A 19574-nucleotide genomic window follows, 5' to 3' on the forward strand; every position below is an offset into this window, starting at 1 on the left:
AAGATGTCTCTGATTTAGTCTCAGTAATTAATTCAGTCAATTGTTTTAATACTAATTGCTTTTACATCGCTTTGTAACATGTCCAATTTTTCTGCCCATCACTCCCCTCCCCCCACTTCCTAATACTTTGCATTCTGATTACCCCTTCCCTCAGTGTACCCTCCCTTCTATCACATCCCACCCTTCCCTTATCCCCATCTTCTCTCTTTTCTTGTAGGGCAAGATAAATTTCTATACCCCATTACCTGTATTTCTTATTTCCTGGTTATGTGCAATAAAAATTCTCAACATTCGTTTCTAATACTTTGAATTCTAACTTCTCTCCCTTCCTCCCTCCCCACCCATCTCCACTGAGAAGGCAAGCAATTCAATACCAACTAAATATGTGTCGTTTTGCAAAAGACTTCCATAATAATCATATTGTGTAATACTGACTGTTCTCCCCTCTGTCCTACTCTATCCAGCCTTATTTCTTTTATTTTTTTATTCCCTCATTTGATCTTGTCCCTTCCCAAAAGTGTTTATTTCTAGTTACTCCCTTCTCCCATTTGCCCTCCCTTCTATCATTCCCCTCACCCCACTTGTCGCCTCCTCCCCTGCTTTCCTGTAGTGTAAGATAGATTTTCATACCAAATTTAGTGAGCATATTATTCCCTCCTTCAGCCATATGTGGAGAGAGTAGCTTCACTTTTTCCCTCTCCCCTTCTCCCTTTTCTCCTCCACTGAACAAGATTTTTCTTATCTCTTTTATGAGTTATAGCCTGCCCCATTCCATTTCTCCCTTTCTTCTCCTGGTATTTTCCTCCCTCACCCCTTAATTTTTATTTGATTTTTTTCGTGTGGACATCTTCTCTATAACAGCTCTTTTAGAAGCAGCAAAGAATTGGAAATTGAGCTGCCCATCGATTGAGGAACGGCTGAACAAGTTGTGGTATACAAATGTAATGGAATACTATTGTGCCATAAGAAATGATGAGCAGGCCTGGAAAGACTTACATGAACCGATGCTGAATGAAGTAAGTGAGCAGAACCAGAACATTGTACACAGTAACAGCAACTTTATGTGATGATCAGTTATGAATAACATAACTCTTCTCAGCCACTCAATCATCCAAGAAAAGTCCAAAGGACTCATGATGGAAAATGGTCTCCACATCCAGAGAAAGAACCTGTGGAGTCTGAATGCAGATCGAAGCAGACTATTTTCATTTTCTTTGTCTTTTTTGTGGTTTTTTTCCCTTTTGATCTGTTTCTTCTTTCACAACATGACTCATGTGGAAATGTTTTACATGATTGCACATAGATAACCTATTTAAAACTTGTATTTTTTTAAGGCAGGGGGAGTGTGGGAAGGAGCAAATTTTGAACTCAAATTTTTTTTGTGAAAATTGATGCTACAATTATCTTTATGTAATTGGAAAAAATAAAATACTATTAAAAATAACATTAAAAGCACAGGAACAAGTACACAGCCTTGCTTTACTTCACTGGTGACTAGGAAATCATGACAGTATTGTCCATCAGCTGGACAAGCATGCCATCCTGAAACTGACATACAATAATGACGAACTTCTCCAGGCAACTAAATTTGGCCATAATTTTCTACAAGCCCTCATGACTGGCAGTGTCAGAGGCCTTCATTAGATCAGTGAATGCTGCATACAGACTCCTGTTCTGCTCCTGGCATTTTCCCCAGAGTTGTTGGGCCACAAACAGCATATTGACATTTCCTCAGTCTCTTCTGAAGCCATACTGGCTTTAAGGTAGATGTCCATTTTCCAGGTGAAGCATCAGCCTATTTAGGAGGACTCAGGCAAGAATCTTGCTGGCAATGACTAAGAGAGAGACCCTTCACACACACCCTGTGGTTGTCACAGGACAATCTATTTCCTTGACCTTTATAGAGATAGACAATGGAGGCATCTTTGAAACTCTAGGGGATATCTTCTTTTGTCATATAACTTAGAAATTTTATGTCAACTTTTATATGAGTGGTGGACCTCCTGCCTTATAAATCTCAGCTGGAATGGAATCAGCACCAAGCTCTTTACCACATGACAGGAATGTAATGGCATTGAAAACCTCTTCTTTAGTTGGAAGTTTGACTAGAGAGGGATTGACTTTTACCTCAGGTACAAGCAATGGCTTCAGCATCAATTGGCGATGGTCTGTTGAAAACACTACGTTCAGTCTCCAAGATCACATCTTTATCACTAATCAATATGGCTCTATCAGCAATGAGTGACTGAGATGCACCATAGGTCTTTGGCCCATAAATAGCCTTCAGCGCATCATAAAAGCACTTTGGATCATTAACTATCGGCATAAAACTGAATTTCATCATATGCCAATAAATGTAATCGTTTAAGTGAAATGGAAGATTATTTACAAAAAATATAAACTGCCTAGATGAAAAGAAGAAGAAATAAAATATAAATTAGCCTATTTCAGAAAAAGAATTTGAATAGACCATAAATGAGCCTCCTAAGGAAAAAATATACCATCAATACCTGATGGATTTACAAGTGAATTCACAACCAAACATTTAAAGATCAACTAATTCCAATATTAAATAAATTACTTGGAATAATAACAAAGAAGGAGTCCTACCAAACTCCTTTTATAAAACAAATATGTTACTGATGCCTAAACTAGGAAGAGTGCATACACAGAAAGAAAATTATAGGCCAATTTCATTAATGAATATTGACACAGAAATTCTAAATAAAATACTAGCTAGGAGACTACAACAAATATTACAAAGATTATACATTGTGATCAAGTGAGATTTATACTAGGAATGCAGGGATGGTTTAACATAAGGAAAACTATTAAGAGATCAATTATATCAATAAAAAAGTAACAAAAATGATATTATTACAGCAATAAATGCAGAAAAAGCTTTTGATAAAATATAGCCCTCATTCCTATTAAAAACACTTGAAAGGATAGGTATAAATGGATTTTTCCTTAAAATCATAAGAAATATCTACCTAAAACCTTCATCAGGCATTATTTGTAATGGGGAATAAGCCAGGACCCTTCCCAGTAAGATCAGGAATGAAACAAGGATGCCCATTATCACCAACACTATTCCTTAGTGCATAGAAATACTAGGAATAGAAGAAGAAAGAAATTTAAGGAATCAGAATGAACACTGAGGTAACAAAACATCTCTTCTCATAGAAGATATGATGATATACTTGGGAAATCCTAAAGATTCAATTAAAGCGTTAGTGGAAACAATTTTAGCAAAGTAGCAGGATATAAAATAAACCATCAATGTTTATATATCTATAAAATCATCACATAATCATCAAAATCTTGCAAGAAGAGATTGTAAGACATACCCCATTTAAAATAACTGTAGACAGCATAAAATACCTGGGAGTATGCCTACCAAAACAAACCCCAAAACAATTCTTATACAAGTAAAGTATTTATATTTTCTATATAATTTATAATTATATATAATTTTATTTTATATAATATTTTATATTTTATACAAGTAAAGTAAAATTTAAATGAATTCATTGTTCATGGATAGGCAGTTGATAATAAAAATGACAATTTTATTATTGCTAATTTATTTATTCAATGCCATCCCAGTCAAATTATCAAAAACCTATTTTACTGACCTAGAAAAAAAAACAAAACTCATATGGAAGAAGAAAAGGTCAAGGATACCAAATGAATTAATGGGAGAGAATGTAAATGTAGCAGGTTTAGCAGGACAAGATCTTCAGCTCTATTATAAGGCAGTAATTTCCAGAACTATCTGGCAATGGCAAAGAAATAGAAAGGTAGATCAGTAGAACAGAATACACCTAAAATACACAGAAGCAAATTATTATAGTAACTGTGTGTTTCACAAGTGTAAAAACTTAAGTTTTGGGGATAAGAATTCATTATTTGGTTTAAAAAATTGTTGGTAAAGCTAGAAAGAAGTCTGCCAAATGGAATTCAGAAAAGCCTGGAAAGACTACATGAACTGATGCTGAGTGAAGTGAGTAGAACCAGGAGAACATTGTACACGTCAATAGCAACATTGTGCCATGGCCGACTTTGGTAGAATTAGCTGTTCTAAGCAATGCAAGGATATAAGACAGCTCCAAAAACTCACAATAGTAAATGCCATCCACATACAGACAAAGAACTACGGAGCCTGAATGCAGGTGGGAGCAGACTGTTTGCCCTTTTTTTTGTTTGTTTCTGCTTTCTTGTGGTTTACTTCTTTACAACATGACTAATGTGAAAATATGTTTAATATGAATGTATATGTACAGCTTATATCAGATTTCATGCCGTCTTGGGGAGGGGTAAGGGGAGGAAGGGGAAGAAAATTGGAACTCAAAATCTTCTAGAAGTAAATGTTGAAAACTATAAATTAATAATTAATTTTTTAAAAAAGTCTGTCAGAAACTGGGCATAGGCCAATATCTCACACCATTTACCAAGGTAAGGTCAAAATGCGTATGTGACCTAGAAGGAGAAATACAAGAAAAGTAGAAGAACATGGAACATATTGCCTAGCAGATTCCTAGACAGAACAGTTTATGAATTGAGAGCACTGTGAGATGTAGAATGGATAGTTCTGAGTACATTACACTAAAAAAGGTCTTGTACAAATAAAATGAATGTGGCCAAAATTAGAAAGAAAACAGAAAACTGGGAGAAAAGTTTTATAGTTTAGGATAAAGGTCTCATACCTCAAATATATAAAGAATTTTGTCAAATTTATAAGATTACGAGTCATTTCCCAAGTGACAAAGTATCTGAACTGGCAGTTTTTCGATGAAGACATCAAAACTATATATAGTTATTTAAAATACTCTGAATCATTATTAATCAGAGAAATGTAGATTAAAACCTGGAGATCCCATCATACACCTATCAGAATGGCTAGAATGATGGAAGGGGAAAGTGACAAATGTTGGAGGGAATGTGGAAAAATTGGGATACCAGTTCATTGTTGGTAGTACTGTGAACTGATCCAACCATTTTTGAGAGCAGCTGGAATTATGTCCCAAAAGTTATTAAACTGTGTATGTGCCCTTTGGTTCAGCACTAACATTATTAGGTGTTTCCCAAGGTGATTAGAGAAAAAGGGAAAGAACTTCCATGTTCTAAAAGGTTTGCAGCAGCTGAGAGGATGCCCATCCATTGGGCAAACAAGTTGTGATGTATGATTGTGAGGAAATGTTATTGTGCTATAAGAAAGGAGTCTAGAAAAACGTGGAAAGATTTGCATGAAATAATGAATAGGGAAGTGAAGAAAATATTGTACGGAGTAAAAGTAATATTGTTCCACGAACAGCTTTGAAGAACTAAGCCACTTTGAGTATTATTCTCAAATGAACTACAAAGGACCTTTCAAGGAAGATGCTATTCACAACTTGTGTTCGTCCTTCGTTGCCAAAGAAGACCGCACCATCAGAGCAATGATGACGTGACTTGCACTTGACTTTGTTTTGAGTGAGGGAGGGCTGTGCATGTCACCAGCCTCACCTCTCCTCCAGAGCCATCTGAATCCAGTGACCAGATATTCATCAGGATGACTGGAGATGACCCAGGATGCACTGGGAGACCTTGGGCCCTTTAGGCCAAGGTCTTTGCACCCTATTCACAACTAGAAAAAGAACTGATGAACAGAAGCATGCATAGTATGGTTATACACACATATATATATATATATGTGTGTGTGTGTGTGTGTGTGTGTGTGTGTGTGTATACACACACAAATATTTGTGTCTATTGGTAGCCTTCTCCAAGGTGGGGAGGGAGGGAGAGAGAAAAGAACAGCTGAGAACAAAATTTAGAGGTAGAGAAAAGCAAGGTAGCTTTGAAAATGAAAATGTGTGGTATTTATTACAATTTTTAAAAAGTAAACAGTGTGAAATGGAAATTCATGGTTTTATATGGAATCCTCTTTTTCTATCGTGCTGTGTACGTGGAAATGGTTTTTTCTTTTTTGTATTTATGTTCAAAATGTATAAAAAATGTACAAAACCTTAAAGCACTCTATAACTACTAGCTGTTATTATGGATGTTTGATTTGCAGGGCGCAGTAGTAGAGGCAGAGCAGAAGAGACAGAGGTTGGACATCCCAAAGTAGCTCAGTGGGTTAGCCCTCTCCCCGATCATCAGTGTCTGTTACAGTGATTGTTGCTGTAGTCAAGATCGCTCTCAGACATCTGTAAGGAATCTTTATTGTCTTCTGTTGGCCAGTGGAAGCCTATATTTGTACGTGTGTGTATTAAGGAAGTTGTGATACAAATGCAAGGAATGACAGTGCCTAGATCTGGAATACTTTGGTATAAACTTGCAAGGTAACTTTGATTTTGATTCCTTGTCAGTTTCCATTGACCTTAACGGATGATGATGAGATGATTGATTGAGAGCCTCCATTCACTGAAAGTTGGGGATGGCTGTTAAGATGAGGGAACATTCTGAGGCCTTCCATTTTCTAGGAGAGCACTGAGGCTGGCTATCTCTTCACTTTTCACCTGGCTCCAGTCTTCTCCATCACATCCCAGGTCACTTTACATCATGTCAGTAGCCTCTGCCCTTGCAGCCCCTTGCTCTGACTAAGTGTTCCTCCCAGAATCTTCACTGAAGGAGGGCCACTCAGGCCGGCTCTGTCTTCATTTCCCACTAGCTGCACTCTTCAGACTTTCATCATATTCCCTCTACCTGCCACTGGGTGGCTTCCCTCTCCCCCTCCCCCTTTCCAGATTCTTTTGGTGTCTTCCCTCAGTAGAACATCAATCCACTGAAGGCAGTCTGCCTTTTGCCTTTCTTTGTATCTCCTCTATAGTGCCTGGCACACAACAGTCACTTAATAGACAGTTATTAACTAGCACACACCCTGGATGGTGTTCCATCCCTTGTCCTCCAACAGAGCTCCCCTCTTGTCATCTCCTCACTCACTTTGTCTCTCCCTGTCCACTGGCTCTTTCCCTACCGCCTGTAATCATATAATCCGATGTCTCCTCAGTCCCCCAAAATCCTTATGTTATCCTTCAAGCATCTCCATTACTGATCTGTATCTCTCTGTGGCCAACAGCTGTGGATCCCTATCTGTTGTTGATAAACTCAAGGTCAGTAATTTGTACCTTCACTTCCTTTCCTCTCACTCTCTTCTTAACCCCTTACAATCTGGTTTTCAGTCTCATCATTCCACCGAAACTGATCTCCAAAGTCACCAACGATCTCCACCCAGTAAGGTCTACTGGCTCCTGGATCACATACAAAACCCTTCCTCTCGCCAGTCTTCATGTACATCACTCCCCATCCTGCAGTAGCTACACTGGCCTTGACCTTAGCATTCCCTCCCTGGATGTGTCATTTCACCCACACCTTGAATGTTCTCTCCTCACTCTTAGCGTCCTTGAATTCTCGGCTCCAATCTCCCTTTCATGGCACTGTATAGATCTTTCACGTACCTCGTTATTTGCATGTGTTCTCCCCCATCATGGGAACTCCTTGAAAGCAGGGTCCATCATGTTTCGGCCTCTCTGCATCTCCAGAGCTTACACTGCTTGGCACATTGTGCCAGCCAACTTGACTCACTCTATGATCCAGCACCTGCCCTTCTTGTTCCTTGAACAATTTCTCTCCACTCTGACTTTGCACTGTTGCCCATTTTTGGAATGCCCTCCCTCCTCGCTTCTGCTTCCTGAGCTACCTTCAGCAGAAAGCTTCTACTCCTCCTTAATGCCCGTGCTGTCCAATTTATTCTCTATATGCTTCAAAGATCTTAGGCTTTCCACAGACCTGCACTAAGACTTTTGGGACCCCCGGTACCTCCTCCATACAGTCTTTTGCCGTTCTTTGCATCCCCAGCCCTTAGCACAATGCCTGGCATCTGCTTAGACATGCTATCAGACAGCTGAAGTCTCGGGTTGTGGGGAGACTGTGGACTTTCTACTTAACGGCATTGGCCCTCCTGGCATACCTTTTGCCTAGACTGATTCCCCAACAGCTATCGATAGTGAACCTCTGACAGCCAAAGAATGACCTCCCCACTGATCCCCAATGGTGCCCTCCTTTAAGTACATCCACCTGAACCTAGGAACAGCAAGTGTTTCCTTTGCTTTAAGGTTTGCAAAATGCAGAGCAGCCAGGGAGTCCAATTACTCACATGTTACAGGTGAGAAAACTGAAGCACCAATGACTTGTTTAGGGTCACATGGTGTCAGGTCCTCCTGACTGCAGGCTCAGTGTTCTATGTCGTGTCCTCCCCGCTCAATGTGCCCAGCCCCTTCTACTATGTCATCTTAGACCCTGCTCCGGGATCAGCAAACATTTTTATTTCAGGTCTTTTTTTTTTTTTTTTTTTTGCTTCTTCCATCTTCCACCACTCAGGTTTGACGACTCGTCCCTGCTCGTCATCTGTGCCAGCACCCAGGGCATTTTCTCTTATAGCTGCCATGCCCTGCCCCACCCAGCCTCATTGGTCCCTGGTTGCATTGGCTATGCCTGTCTCCCCACTGATACTTTTAAATTTTGCTTTTACCACAATCACTCAATCCCTCCTCTCTTGGCATTTACTCTGTCCACAATTATCGTTCAGGTCATATCCTGGGGGATTTTTTGCCTACTGATCTTAGAACATCTTCTCAAGGAAGTCAGTGCTCATATCAGTCACCTCTCGACTCCAACACCTGCCTGTCTACTGGGGTCTTTAAAATACATGCTGATGTCCCTTCAAATACCCCCAATTGCCCAGTCCCTCGGTCTTGTCACTCCTCCACTCCATCTTAGCCACAAATGGAGACAGTTGTGGCTTCAATGTTGCTGGATAAGTGTCGGACTGGCATGTCCTAGAACTGATTTTCCTTTAGGATATCATCTCTCTATATACCTTACTATCTGAACCTGTTCTTTGTCCTTATTGTGACTTCCTATCCTTCCCATCCCTCTGCAGTTTCCCAGGTCATAACCCCTGTTCCTCCCTTCCAAATCTCAACCTTTCAGCGAGTCATATATAATCCACTACTCTTGAACCCCATGTCTGTATCCTGTTGCTGAAAATATCTATCAATAACAACCCCAGATTACTCCAAACATCCACTTCCCCTGGTCATACACATGTGTAGCTGAACAGACCTTAAGGGCATCATGAAACCACCTTGACTAAGCCCACTGCTAAATTGTTATCGAACCTTAACTGGGCTCTCACTGCAGCAAGGCAATCTTTCTAGTCCTCTCTAATCTACTGCCTATCCTATTCATGACAGTGGCTATTCCAAACTTTCTCCACTCAAATCTCCCATGGCACCCCAGGTCCCACCCTCTCAGCTCACGACTTCATCTCATCCTTTAAAAAAAAGAGGTTATTCACCAAATGAGTCTTATCACATTTCTTTGATATTCTATCTCCTCCTTTACTCTAGTCTTGGATGAAGTGACCATTTTCTTCACCAAGACAAACTCCTGTTTGCACCCTGGAGTCCTTTCTCTCTCACTTGTTCCTAGATTGACCTTTTACTCCAATTTCTCCCTTCCTACTGGCTCTTTCCCTGCAGCTTATGAACACACCAAAGTCTCTCAGCCTTAAAAAACTCTCACCAGATCCTACTATCCCTGTTATCATCTAGATTAGCTCCTCCTCTTTGGGGCTAAAGTCCTTAATAAAGCTGTCTACCCTCAGTGTCTATTTTTACTCCCCTTTAAACTTCCTACAATGTATCTTTATTATTTAAACAAAACTCCTCTCTCCAAAGTTACCAGTGATTTTGTCAAATCTTAAGGCCATTTCTGAGTCCTCAACCCTTTAGACGTCTGTGTAGTATTAGCCATTTTTGAAATAACTCCTTGAAATTTACTTCTCTCTAGATTTTCATGATAATACCTCCATGGCTTATCCTATCTGACTGGTCCTTCTCAGTTTCCTTCGTTGTATTGTCACCCATTTCAAGCCTATTAACTGTGGGTTTAACCCTAGGTAAGGGGTCTGAGGCTCTTCTCTATGTATATTCTTACTTGATGATCTCATCAGTTCCTCTGGGTTAGATTATCTATGCAAACCAATCTCAGGTTTTTATCATCAGGCCTCCTTTTGTCTTAAATGCCAGGAACACATGCACTAATGGCCTATTTGACATTCAGACTGGAGTTACTCTCTATATGCCACACCTCTTCCTCTTCCAAACCTCCCCATTGCTGCTGAGGGCACCATTTTTTTCAGGTATTAAAATTCAAACCTAGATGTCATTTTTAAATTTTCACTCTCCCTCCATGTATTTAATGAGCTGCCAAATCCTCTTTTCTGTCTCCACATCATCTCATTCATCCTCTCTACTCATAAGGAGTTCATTCCAAGTTCAGGCACTCCTAACCTCTCACCTAGACTACTGCCATAGCCTCATGCCTGGTGTCTCTATCTCAAGTCCCTTCCCAGTCCAGTCCAAACTGTTACCAAAATGATTTCCTTAAAGCACTCTGATGGATTGTTCTTATCTAAGATATCAACTCCTCTGGAATACAAAACTCCTTACAACCTGCTTCTCATCCTTCCAGCCTTCTTACCCATTGTTATCCTTTATGTATCCTACAGCCCAGGCACACTAACTGCTGTTCCTCACACATAAAACTCAACCTCCCATTTGAATGTCATGCAGTGGTTGTCCCACATGCCCAGAATGCCCATCACCCATGCCTCCCCCTTATCTCAGAATCTGTGTCTTCCTTCAGGACTCAGCTCAAAATACTACCTTGTTCAAGAGGCCTTCACTATTCCTCATTCACCCCTATCTCTTGACCTCGCCCCACCCCAGCTGCTCATACCTTTCTCTCTAAAGTTACCTTCCAACTACTTTCTATCAGATATACAGCTATTCATCTATGTGATGTCTCCCCAAATAAAATGGAGGAACTTTATGCTTTTTTATCTCTAGTACCAGCACAGTATCTGGCATATTGAAAATTCTTAATAAATCCTTACTAATTGAGTACGTTCGTATAGTTGCTTTCCAGTGTGAACTCCCTAAAGAGGGCTGAGGGTTCTGCTTCAGCTAAAAGTCTTTTAATATTCATAAGGATCCTCTAGGATATGAATTGGGGGAAGGGGATGGGCAATGGGGATAGTTCTGGAAGAACCTCCCAGTCATTCCTTTCATAAGGAATTCCATTATCAATTCCCTGCTGCACACTAACTTGCGAGCAAGGGAATGTCTCATATCTATGAGATTTCAATGGTTTCACTCCAGCATGAACTGATTGAGGTTTTTAATAAACTTTGTGCTTCAGTGGAGAATGTGCCAACCTTCTTTCCACTTATAAGGCTGTTCCCCACTACGAGTTCTCTGATCTTCAGTAAAGTCTGATCCATAATGGAGGTATTTCTCCCAATCGTGACATTTCTATGTTGTCTTCCCAGTATGAATTTTCTGATGGAGAGTAAGGTTTCTGTTTGAGCTAAAGGTCTTTCCACATTCAATACATTCATATGGTTTCTCACCAGTGTGAATTCTCTGGTGGAAGGTAAGATTTCTACGCCGATTGAAGGACTTCCCACATTCATTACATTTATATGGTTTTTCTCCAGTATGAATTCTCTGATGCTGAGTAAGGTATGAACTCTTTCGGAAGGCCTTCCCACATTCATGACATTCATATGGTTTCTCTCCAGTATGAATTCTCTGATGTACATTACGTTGTGAACCCAGGCGAAATGCCTTCCCACACTCATTACATTCATATGGTTTCTCTCCAGTATGAATTCTCTGATGTAGAATAAGATGTGAGCTCTGGCGGAAGACATTTCCACATTCCTTACATTCATAAGGTTTTTCTCCAGTATGAATCCTCTGATGTTGAGAGAGGTCTGAGCTCTGGCGGAAAGCTTTCCCACATTGATTACATTCAAAAGGTCTCTCTCCAGTGTGAATTCTCCAATGGAGAGTAAGGTTTTTGCTCCGCCTGAAGGCCCTCCCACATTCACTACATTTATAAGGCTTCTCTCCAGTGTGAACTCTCTGATGTAGAGTAAGGTCTGAGCTCTCACGGAAAGCCTTTCCACATTCATTACATTCAAAAGGTTTTTCTCCAGTATGAATTCTTATGTGTATATTAAGTTTTGCTTTCTGGCGGAAGACTTTCCCGCATTCATTGCATTTATAACGCTTTTCTCCAGTGTGCATTCTCTGATGTACATCAAGTTGTGAGTTCAGGAAAAATGCTTTACTACACTGCTTACATTTGCAAGGTATCTCTGTAGCATGAACTAACTGATGTTCAGGATGATTTGTGCTTGGCAAGAGTACCTTTTCATATTCATTAACTTCAAAAGGTTGCTCTGCAGTCTGAACTGACTGACGTTCAATAAGCTCTGAACTCTTACCGAACGTCTTCCCACACGCGTTAGATTTATAAGGTTGCCATCCAGTGTGAATTCTTTGGAGCTGTGTAAGCTGAGAGCTCAGGAATAAAGTGCTACATTCATTGAGTTCATGAGTTTTCCCTGCAGAATGTATTACACAATTCTCAGTAAGGTCTGAATCATAACTAAAAGAATCTTTAAATTCATTATACTTAGAAAATACCTGTTTAACACAGATTTGGTTATAATTCCTGATGTCTGAATACAGGCTAAAGCTCTTCTGAGCCATGTCACATTGATGTAGATTGCTTCCTATACTTACACTCTGATGTGGAAAAATGATTGGTCCTAGACTGAAGTGTTTGCCATATTTATTGTATTCACGCCTCTGTACTTCATGGGGAAGTTTGTTCTGGATGAATTTTGTTTGCTGAAGAGATTTCCCCTCATTTCTCTTATGCCTTTCTGACACGGCATCAAAAGTGAAGGCCTTTCTCAATTGGAAGGCAGTAACATCATCCCTCCGGAGCCTTTCCTGGAAGGAATTTTTCCTGGAGAACTCGAGCTTTAGAGATGAAGCCATGGTTTCAAGTCTAGCCTCCCAATCTGAAAAACAAACAAACAGTAACAAAATATATATATATATATGTACACACACACGTATACATATGCATATAATTTCCAGTTCTTTATGCCTTTTGATCTTTAAAAAATGATTAACAACTTGATAACCATCAATAAACCTTATATTTCCATATGTATAGAAGACAGCAAAAAGAAATTGTGAATGTCTATTATGTGCACCTTATGGTTTCTTCAAGTAGGGACTAGGGTGCTAGGGTCTGTACCTATTATTTCAATGGCAGAAGGAAGCCCCAGGTGAGGAAACTCCTCCTAAATCAAGCTAGCACCATCTTTGTGACCTATGATCTTAGAGAGCTGCCTGAGGAACTAAGAGGCAAAGCAAATTATCCAGGGTCATGTGGCCAATAAGGATGAGGGGCAGGAGATGATCCATTTTCTTGACTATGAGCCCGGCCCTCTAGCCACTCTCCTACCACATTAGTACCAACAACGTCTAGCTTGTCTGTGTCTGCTTCTGGACTTCCCTTTGCTCACTTATATTTTTACATTTTTCACTGGTGTTCTCTTCTAGTTTTTACCATCACTATCATCCCTCTACTTTTCACACAGCTTTCAACTCCAGTTTAAAAAAAAAACAAACCCTTCTTTGTAACAAATATCTGCAGTCATAAAAACAAATCCAACACTGGCCATGACTGAAAATACATGTTTCACATGTCATGTCTTGGCCAAGAGAGGGGAAGCAGGATCTGTGGAGCTTGGTGGAAGGAAGGGACCTCGGCAGCTTTCTGTCCAGTCCAGACATGGAAGGGCCTCTCCCACAATAGACCTGAAAAGAGTCTCTGCATGAAGGCCTCCCGGGAAGACCCGAACACCTTTCAGGGGCTCAGTCCACTTCCAGATAGCTCTAACGTTGAGGATGTTTGTTCTTCCACCCACTGCTCCTGGTTCTGCCCTCTTGAGCCAAACAAAATCAGCCTGGTAACGAGTTCAAAGGCAGCGATTCTTCTTCAACTCAGGCCTTTGACAGATTCCCCTGTCTCAGATTTAAGGCCCTTCACCATCCTACTTGCTATCTCCTGGACACTTCAGCTCATCAGCGTAATTTTTGAACCATGCCATTCAAAACTTGGATGAATTCTAAATACAGCCAACTTCCAGCACTTGGCACAGTACCTGGCCTGTAACTAGGCCTGTAATAAATGCTTGTTGAGTTGTCCCTGGAAGCTCTACCCCTCTTTATGCTTCCCACTAATAACTTAGCTTTTGTTTGCTACCTGACATTCTGAGACTCGAAGCCCATTCAAATGCCCAAATCCCTTTCAGAAGAGCTACTGCCCACATAGGCCTCCTGCAACATATACTTCTGACATAGATATTCTGTAACCGTGTGCAAGACTTTACAATATTTCTATTCAATCCCATCTCATTAGATTCTGCCCAACACTCAAGGTTGCAGAACTTGCGTTCTCAAGGCTGCATGTGGCCCTCTAGGTCCTCAAGTGCATCTCTTTGAATCCAAACTTCACAGAACAAATCCACTTAATAAAAGGATTTATTCTGTAAAACTTGGACTCAGTCAAAAGGCTGCACCCAAAGACCTAGAAGAATACATGTGGCCTTGAAACCACAGGTTCCCCACACTGCTCTAGCCTAGCAAGACCCTTTGGGATCCTGACTCTGTCATCCACTGTATTGGCCTTCCCTTCCAGCTCCCTGATGTCATCTGCAAACCTGATGAGTCTCCCATGAATGCCTCTGTGTAGCTCACTGGCAAGGGACCAAGCACACATGTCTAGGGAACCAAGGGAGAGCACCATCACAAAAACCAGAGAGAAGACAGGGTCCAGAGAGAGAGAGAGGAGGTGGTCACCAGGGTCAAAGACTGCTGAGAGGTCAAACAGTAAGAGAACTGAAAAAGGGCCATCCCTGTTAGGCAACAGAGAGAGGGGAGTTTCCAGCGACAGTCCAGTTCCAATTAGACAAAGCTAAGAGAGCTAATACAGAAAGAATACAGAGCTGCAGGTTCATTGCCAAGTGGGACAATGCTGAGAATGAGGGAGGTTAGGTGAAGAAAGGCAAAGATGAGGAACATTTGGGTCATGTTAGGTTTTAATTACATGAAAAAGAAGGCTCCAAAGAGGGTAAGGTCATCATTTCAGGGATATAGGATGAAGACACCAACAACTGAGAAAGTTACTCAGTGGCTACTGTGTTTATGGACTGGGAAGGGCAGAAGAAATATGGCTAACACAGAGTTAACGCACAACATAAACAAAAGGATAGTAAGAGATCAATAAGCTACCTTTGATAAACCCAATTCCCCTGACCCAAGTAAAGTCAAGAAGAATTAAGGCTCATGATGTGCCAGGCACTGTGCTAACCACTGGATATAAGAAGCAAAAACCATCCCCAGCTCTCAAGAAGCTCACAGTTTACTGGGGGGCACAATATATAAACTATGTACAAACAAGCTATAGGCAGAATAAATCAGAGGTAATAAAGACAGAGAAGGCACTAGAATCATGAGGGATTGAGAAAGGTTCTTTGTAGAAGGTGGGCTTTAGCTGAGCCTTGTAGGAAGCCAGAGAAGTCAGTAAGAGGAGATGAGGAGGCAGAATATTCCAGGCATGGGAGGCAGTGACAGCAAATGCCTGGAATTGAGAGGAGGGTCTTGTTTATTGAATAGCCAAGAGGATAGTGAGTATGAGTTGGGGTATAAGGTGAAGGAAAGATAGGGGGGACAAGGTTATGAGGGGCTTTGAAGGGCAAACAGAAGATTCCTTATTTGATCCTGGAGGTGATAGAGAGCCACTGCAGTTAGAGGGATGGGAATTGGGGGTCAAGGGGGTCATGATCAGACCTGGGCTTTAGGAAAATCACTTTAGTGGCTGAAAGGAGGATGAGCTGGAGTGGGAGGAGACTTGAGGCAGACCCACGAGCAGCCATTGTAATAGTCCAGGTGTGAGGTGATGAGGGCCTGCACCAGGGTGGGGACAACATCAGAGGAGAAGAGAGGAAATGTAGAGATGCTGCAGAGGTGAGATGAACCACACATGCTGCAGAGGTGAAATGCACCAGAGATGTAGCAGAGGTGAAATGGACCAGAAAGGTAGCAGAGGTGAAGTGGATCAGAGATGGTGCAGAGGTGAAATGGACCAGAGATGCTTCATTAGAGAAAGGATAAAAGGAGGAGAGAGAAGAGAATCTGATGCTAAAAGATTTGGGATAAAAAGAAGAGGAGAAAGAAATGGCAACGGGAATAGGCTTAATATATTTGCTCAGCAAAGTAAGAAGTCAGTTTTTGTAGAAAGGTCCTGGGTCTCCCTTAAATTGCTGAGCAGATCAAGGTTGGGTGCTCACTGGTCTCTGCAATTCCGAACTACAGCCCAGAAGAGAGGGAGAACCAGCTTCCCCCAGGGAGGATGCCTATTCCTAACAGAAATCTTTGCTCCATCTGTTTCTATGCAATTTCTTTGCTTTTTGTTTCCTTCTAGCTAGAAACAGTCTGAAAGCTCTCAGACTGGCAGGAGAAACTCTGCTAGTCAAGCCCCTGCCACTGAGCCCCTGTTAGCCTAGCCCTTCCCCAGTGCAAACACTGACAGAAGGGCTTTGTTCCCCCCAAGTACACAGCACCTCACTATTCAAGGGAATATACACATTGAGAGAGGACAAATGAAATCAGAAAAGGGTGCCAAGAATATGGGAACCCCAAGTGAAGGTGGGTGAAAAGACCAATCCCCTCTAAGGGTCTTTCTCTGAGCCCACTAGGAGACACAAGGACACATTCATCAATATTTGGGCTTTCTCAGAATCAAATGAGGGTCTATGCTGGAGCTCAGTCCACATACTCTTCATTAGTTACTATATTCCTGGGGGTCAAGCACACGGAGCCCCTCCCACATATTTAAAGTACTTCCCCAAGGACAAGTACTGTCCTGTGCTCTCTCCATCATACCCCACTGCAGGACAATCAAAAGGTCCTGCACTCACAGCGTACCTCATACACTTTCTAGCTCTCAACCTGCCAATGTCCCTGAACCTCTCAGCCTCAGTTTTCTCATCTGTGATATGGAGCTAATAACATCTATAACACTGACCTCACAGGGTAGATGGGAGACCCAATGAGGTCAGCCATTAGGACTAAGAAGAGCCAGCTGCCCAGCCACTGCCTGGGGGCACTCACTCACCTGGACCACAGCTACTTGGGACATCTCCCCCTGGCATCCATGGCGCTTCCCGGCGCTCCAACTGCTTGATCACATGAGGTTTAGAAACTGCCAGTCCTGCTCAGGGGAAATAGGAAAGGGCTGGGGTCAGAGAAGACCTCCCATCCCTAGGCCCCCCTCCAGGACAGGTAGGCACTGCCGGCTTTAATGCTTCAGCAGAGCTAGTCTGTGCCAAGGCCTGATAGTGGGGCAGGCCCAGAACCTGGCAGGACAGACCTGGTCCAGGGCGTCTGCACCAGGTTCTTGGGCTAGCCTTGGGCTCAGAGAGAAATCTCATTCTCTGGGCCTGGGCCCCACTCAAAGCCTGGGAGTCTCACAGCTTCAGAGGATCCAACTGCCCTGGAAGTGAAGGAAGACTCGAGTCTGTGGGGACTGAGCAGGGAGGGAGACCCAAGCCCAGAGTGCCCAGCTGTCCAAGACCCTGAGACACCCCAGGGATGAAGGGCATCTGGGCTCCTCTGCCCTCTCCCCCACGGCTTGGGGGAGCGGCCTTACCCAGGCACACCAGGTGCCCGTAGTTCTCTAGCATCACCTCCCGGTACAGCTCCTTCTGAGCAGGATCCAGGTGCCCCCATTCATCCTGGGAGAAGTCCACAGCCACATCCCCAAAGGTCACAGAGCCCTGCAAGACCCAGGACACATGGCTGCTCAGGGAAGGATCCCAGGAACCCCCACTCAGCTGCTGGACCGGATTCCAGGAAGCCTCTGACCCACTGGAACCCTCTGCTCCCAGCCCAGAAGGACAAGGGCAGATGGCCAGAACCAAAGGGAGGGCATTTGCAGGGGTGGCTCCTGCTCTTGCCCTGGGGTCCTCCTCCCCCTCCTCTGAAGGACCGTACCTCAGTTTCCTCCTCTGTAAAAGGGGAGAACCACAGCCCTATGAGATTTGCCAAAGTCCTGTGGAGGTATCCTGCGTGGGGTGGGGGGTGGGGGCCCTGGGTTGAGTTCCACACTCACTGAAAGGCTCCCTCTGAAGGGGAGGACTGGGGGGGAGAGTCAGAGAGAGGGAGTTTCCCGGGGCCACACCCTCCTCCCCAGCGTCTCCACTTCCCTCGAGAGCCCCCTCACCTGGTACACGGGGGCCATCTCTGCCTCCTCTGGCCCCTGGCCGGCAGCAGGACGTCGGGCTGGGCAGGAGCTCTCCTGGTCAGGCCCGTCTGGGCCACCAGGCCTTGGCTGTAGGGGCAGGGAAATGGGCGTCTGAGGCTGGTCCAGGAGGAGGCTGAGGGGCCTCCTAGCAGCGGGCTCTATCATGCTCCCGGTTTACAGGCGAGGAAACTGAGGCCCCCCTGGAGCCAGGGCGTCCTGGAGAAGGGGATGGGGAGGACCCTTCCAGGGCCCCAGGAGGGGGCTGCACAGGGAGCCATGGAAGGGAGGGGAGCTGCCATGTGTCCTGGGGCCTCGGGAGGGTGTGAACTGGACTGGGAGAGGGGTGGGGAGCCACAGCAGTCTCCAGCGCAGGGCCGGAGCACCCAGGCGCCTCAGGAGCCCAGGGCGCATGCGCGGGAGGCGGGGTAGGAGCGACAGCAGGTAATTGATGCACAAGGCGCATGCTCAGTGTCCCCGGCAGGTAAGCCACCCCCTCCCCCGACCAGGAGCAGCGAAGCCTGGCGTCCAGCTCCATCCCCCACCCACCACTGCCCGGCCCCAGGCCCCGGGGTCCCACTCACCCCGGCCCGAGACCCGGGGTCGGAGCCGGCAGCGGCTCAGGACGGGGCGGAGCACAGCCGAGGCGGCCGCGGCGAGCTGGATCCCAGGCTGCAGCGACCGCGGCCACGGGTGACGTCACCTCGACGTCGGAGCCCCGCCCCGTACGCGGCCTGTACTGCCTTCTGGGAAATGTAGTTCGCGGGGCCCTTTGCGCGCGGGTATTGCCCTGCCCACCCCGCAGGGCTCGGGCGGCTGCGCTTGCGTGCTGGAGGCACCCCGAGGGGCTTCGGGGGGCCCTGCCACCTGTCGCTCGTGCAGAGCCCTGGCCACATCCCCAGAGCTCCCCTCTGTCCACAGTGGGGGTCCGCTGTTGTGGTGTTCGGCTACCAAGCCCGAGTCACGTGCTCGCGGGGGGGAGGATCCCTGGCCTGAGGGGCCTGACCCTCTCCCTCCCGCTGCCCGGCCTCGCCTTCCCCCCTCCCCAGGAAGCGTGGGGGGGGGGGGGGGGGGGTCCTGGGTAGAGCGGCAGAGCCTCGTGTCCAGAGCAGGAAGGGGCTGGACAGGAGACACTGGGGAGGAAGGGCCCGAGCCGGGCTCTGGTGGCACAGGCTGAACCGGACAGGGGCTCGGTGGGCACAGGCTAGGCTGAGAAGGGGCTCGGTGGGCACAGGCTAGGCTGGGCAGGGGCTCGGTGGGCATAGGCTGGGTTGTCAGGGACTTGGTGGGCACGGGCTAGGCTGGGCAGGGGCTCGGTGGGCACAGGCTGGGTTGGGTAGGGGCTAGGT

General features: G+C 44.5%; 1 protein-coding gene across 2 annotated transcripts; it reads right to left on the minus strand.

Annotated features, from left to right (window-relative positions):
• Positions 1-5861: 5861 nt before the first annotated feature.
• LOC140502741 (uncharacterized) lies at positions 5862-19263 on the minus strand. Of its 2 annotated transcripts, XM_072606707.1 has the most exons (5): positions 18810-19257; positions 18208-18315; positions 17635-17761; positions 17101-17196; positions 5862-12931 (listed from the first exon to the last, which is right to left on the minus strand). In XM_072606707.1, exons 2-5 carry the CDS (start codon positions 18223-18225, stop codon positions 11367-11369), a joined length of 1806 nt encoding a protein of 601 aa, XP_072462808.1. In that variant the 5' UTR covers positions 18226-18315; positions 18810-19257; the 3' UTR covers positions 5862-11366. The 2 variants fall into 2 exon arrangements, with proteins under 2 accessions (XP_072462808.1, XP_072462809.1); XM_072606708.1 differs by lacking the exon at positions 17635-17761 and having other exon boundaries at positions 18810-19263.
• Between the last annotated feature and the right edge of the window lie 311 nt (positions 19264-19574).

Source organism: Notamacropus eugenii, chromosome 4 (assembly GCF_028372415.1).
Source record: "Notamacropus eugenii isolate mMacEug1 chromosome 4, mMacEug1.pri_v2, whole genome shotgun sequence".
NCBI lineage: Eukaryota > Metazoa > Chordata > Mammalia > Diprotodontia > Macropodidae > Notamacropus > Notamacropus eugenii.

Coding starts and splice junctions, on each gene's coding strand:
- LOC140502741 (XM_072606707.1), bottom strand. Junction 17,197..17,634: donor CGGGCACCTGGTGTGCCTGG/GTAAGGCCGCTC, acceptor TCCCCTGAGCAG/GACTGGCAGTTTCTAAACCT. Junction 12,932..17,100: donor CCCAAGTAGCTGTGGTCCAG/GTGAGTGAGTGC, acceptor TTTGTTTTTCAG/ATTGGGAGGCTAGACTTGAA.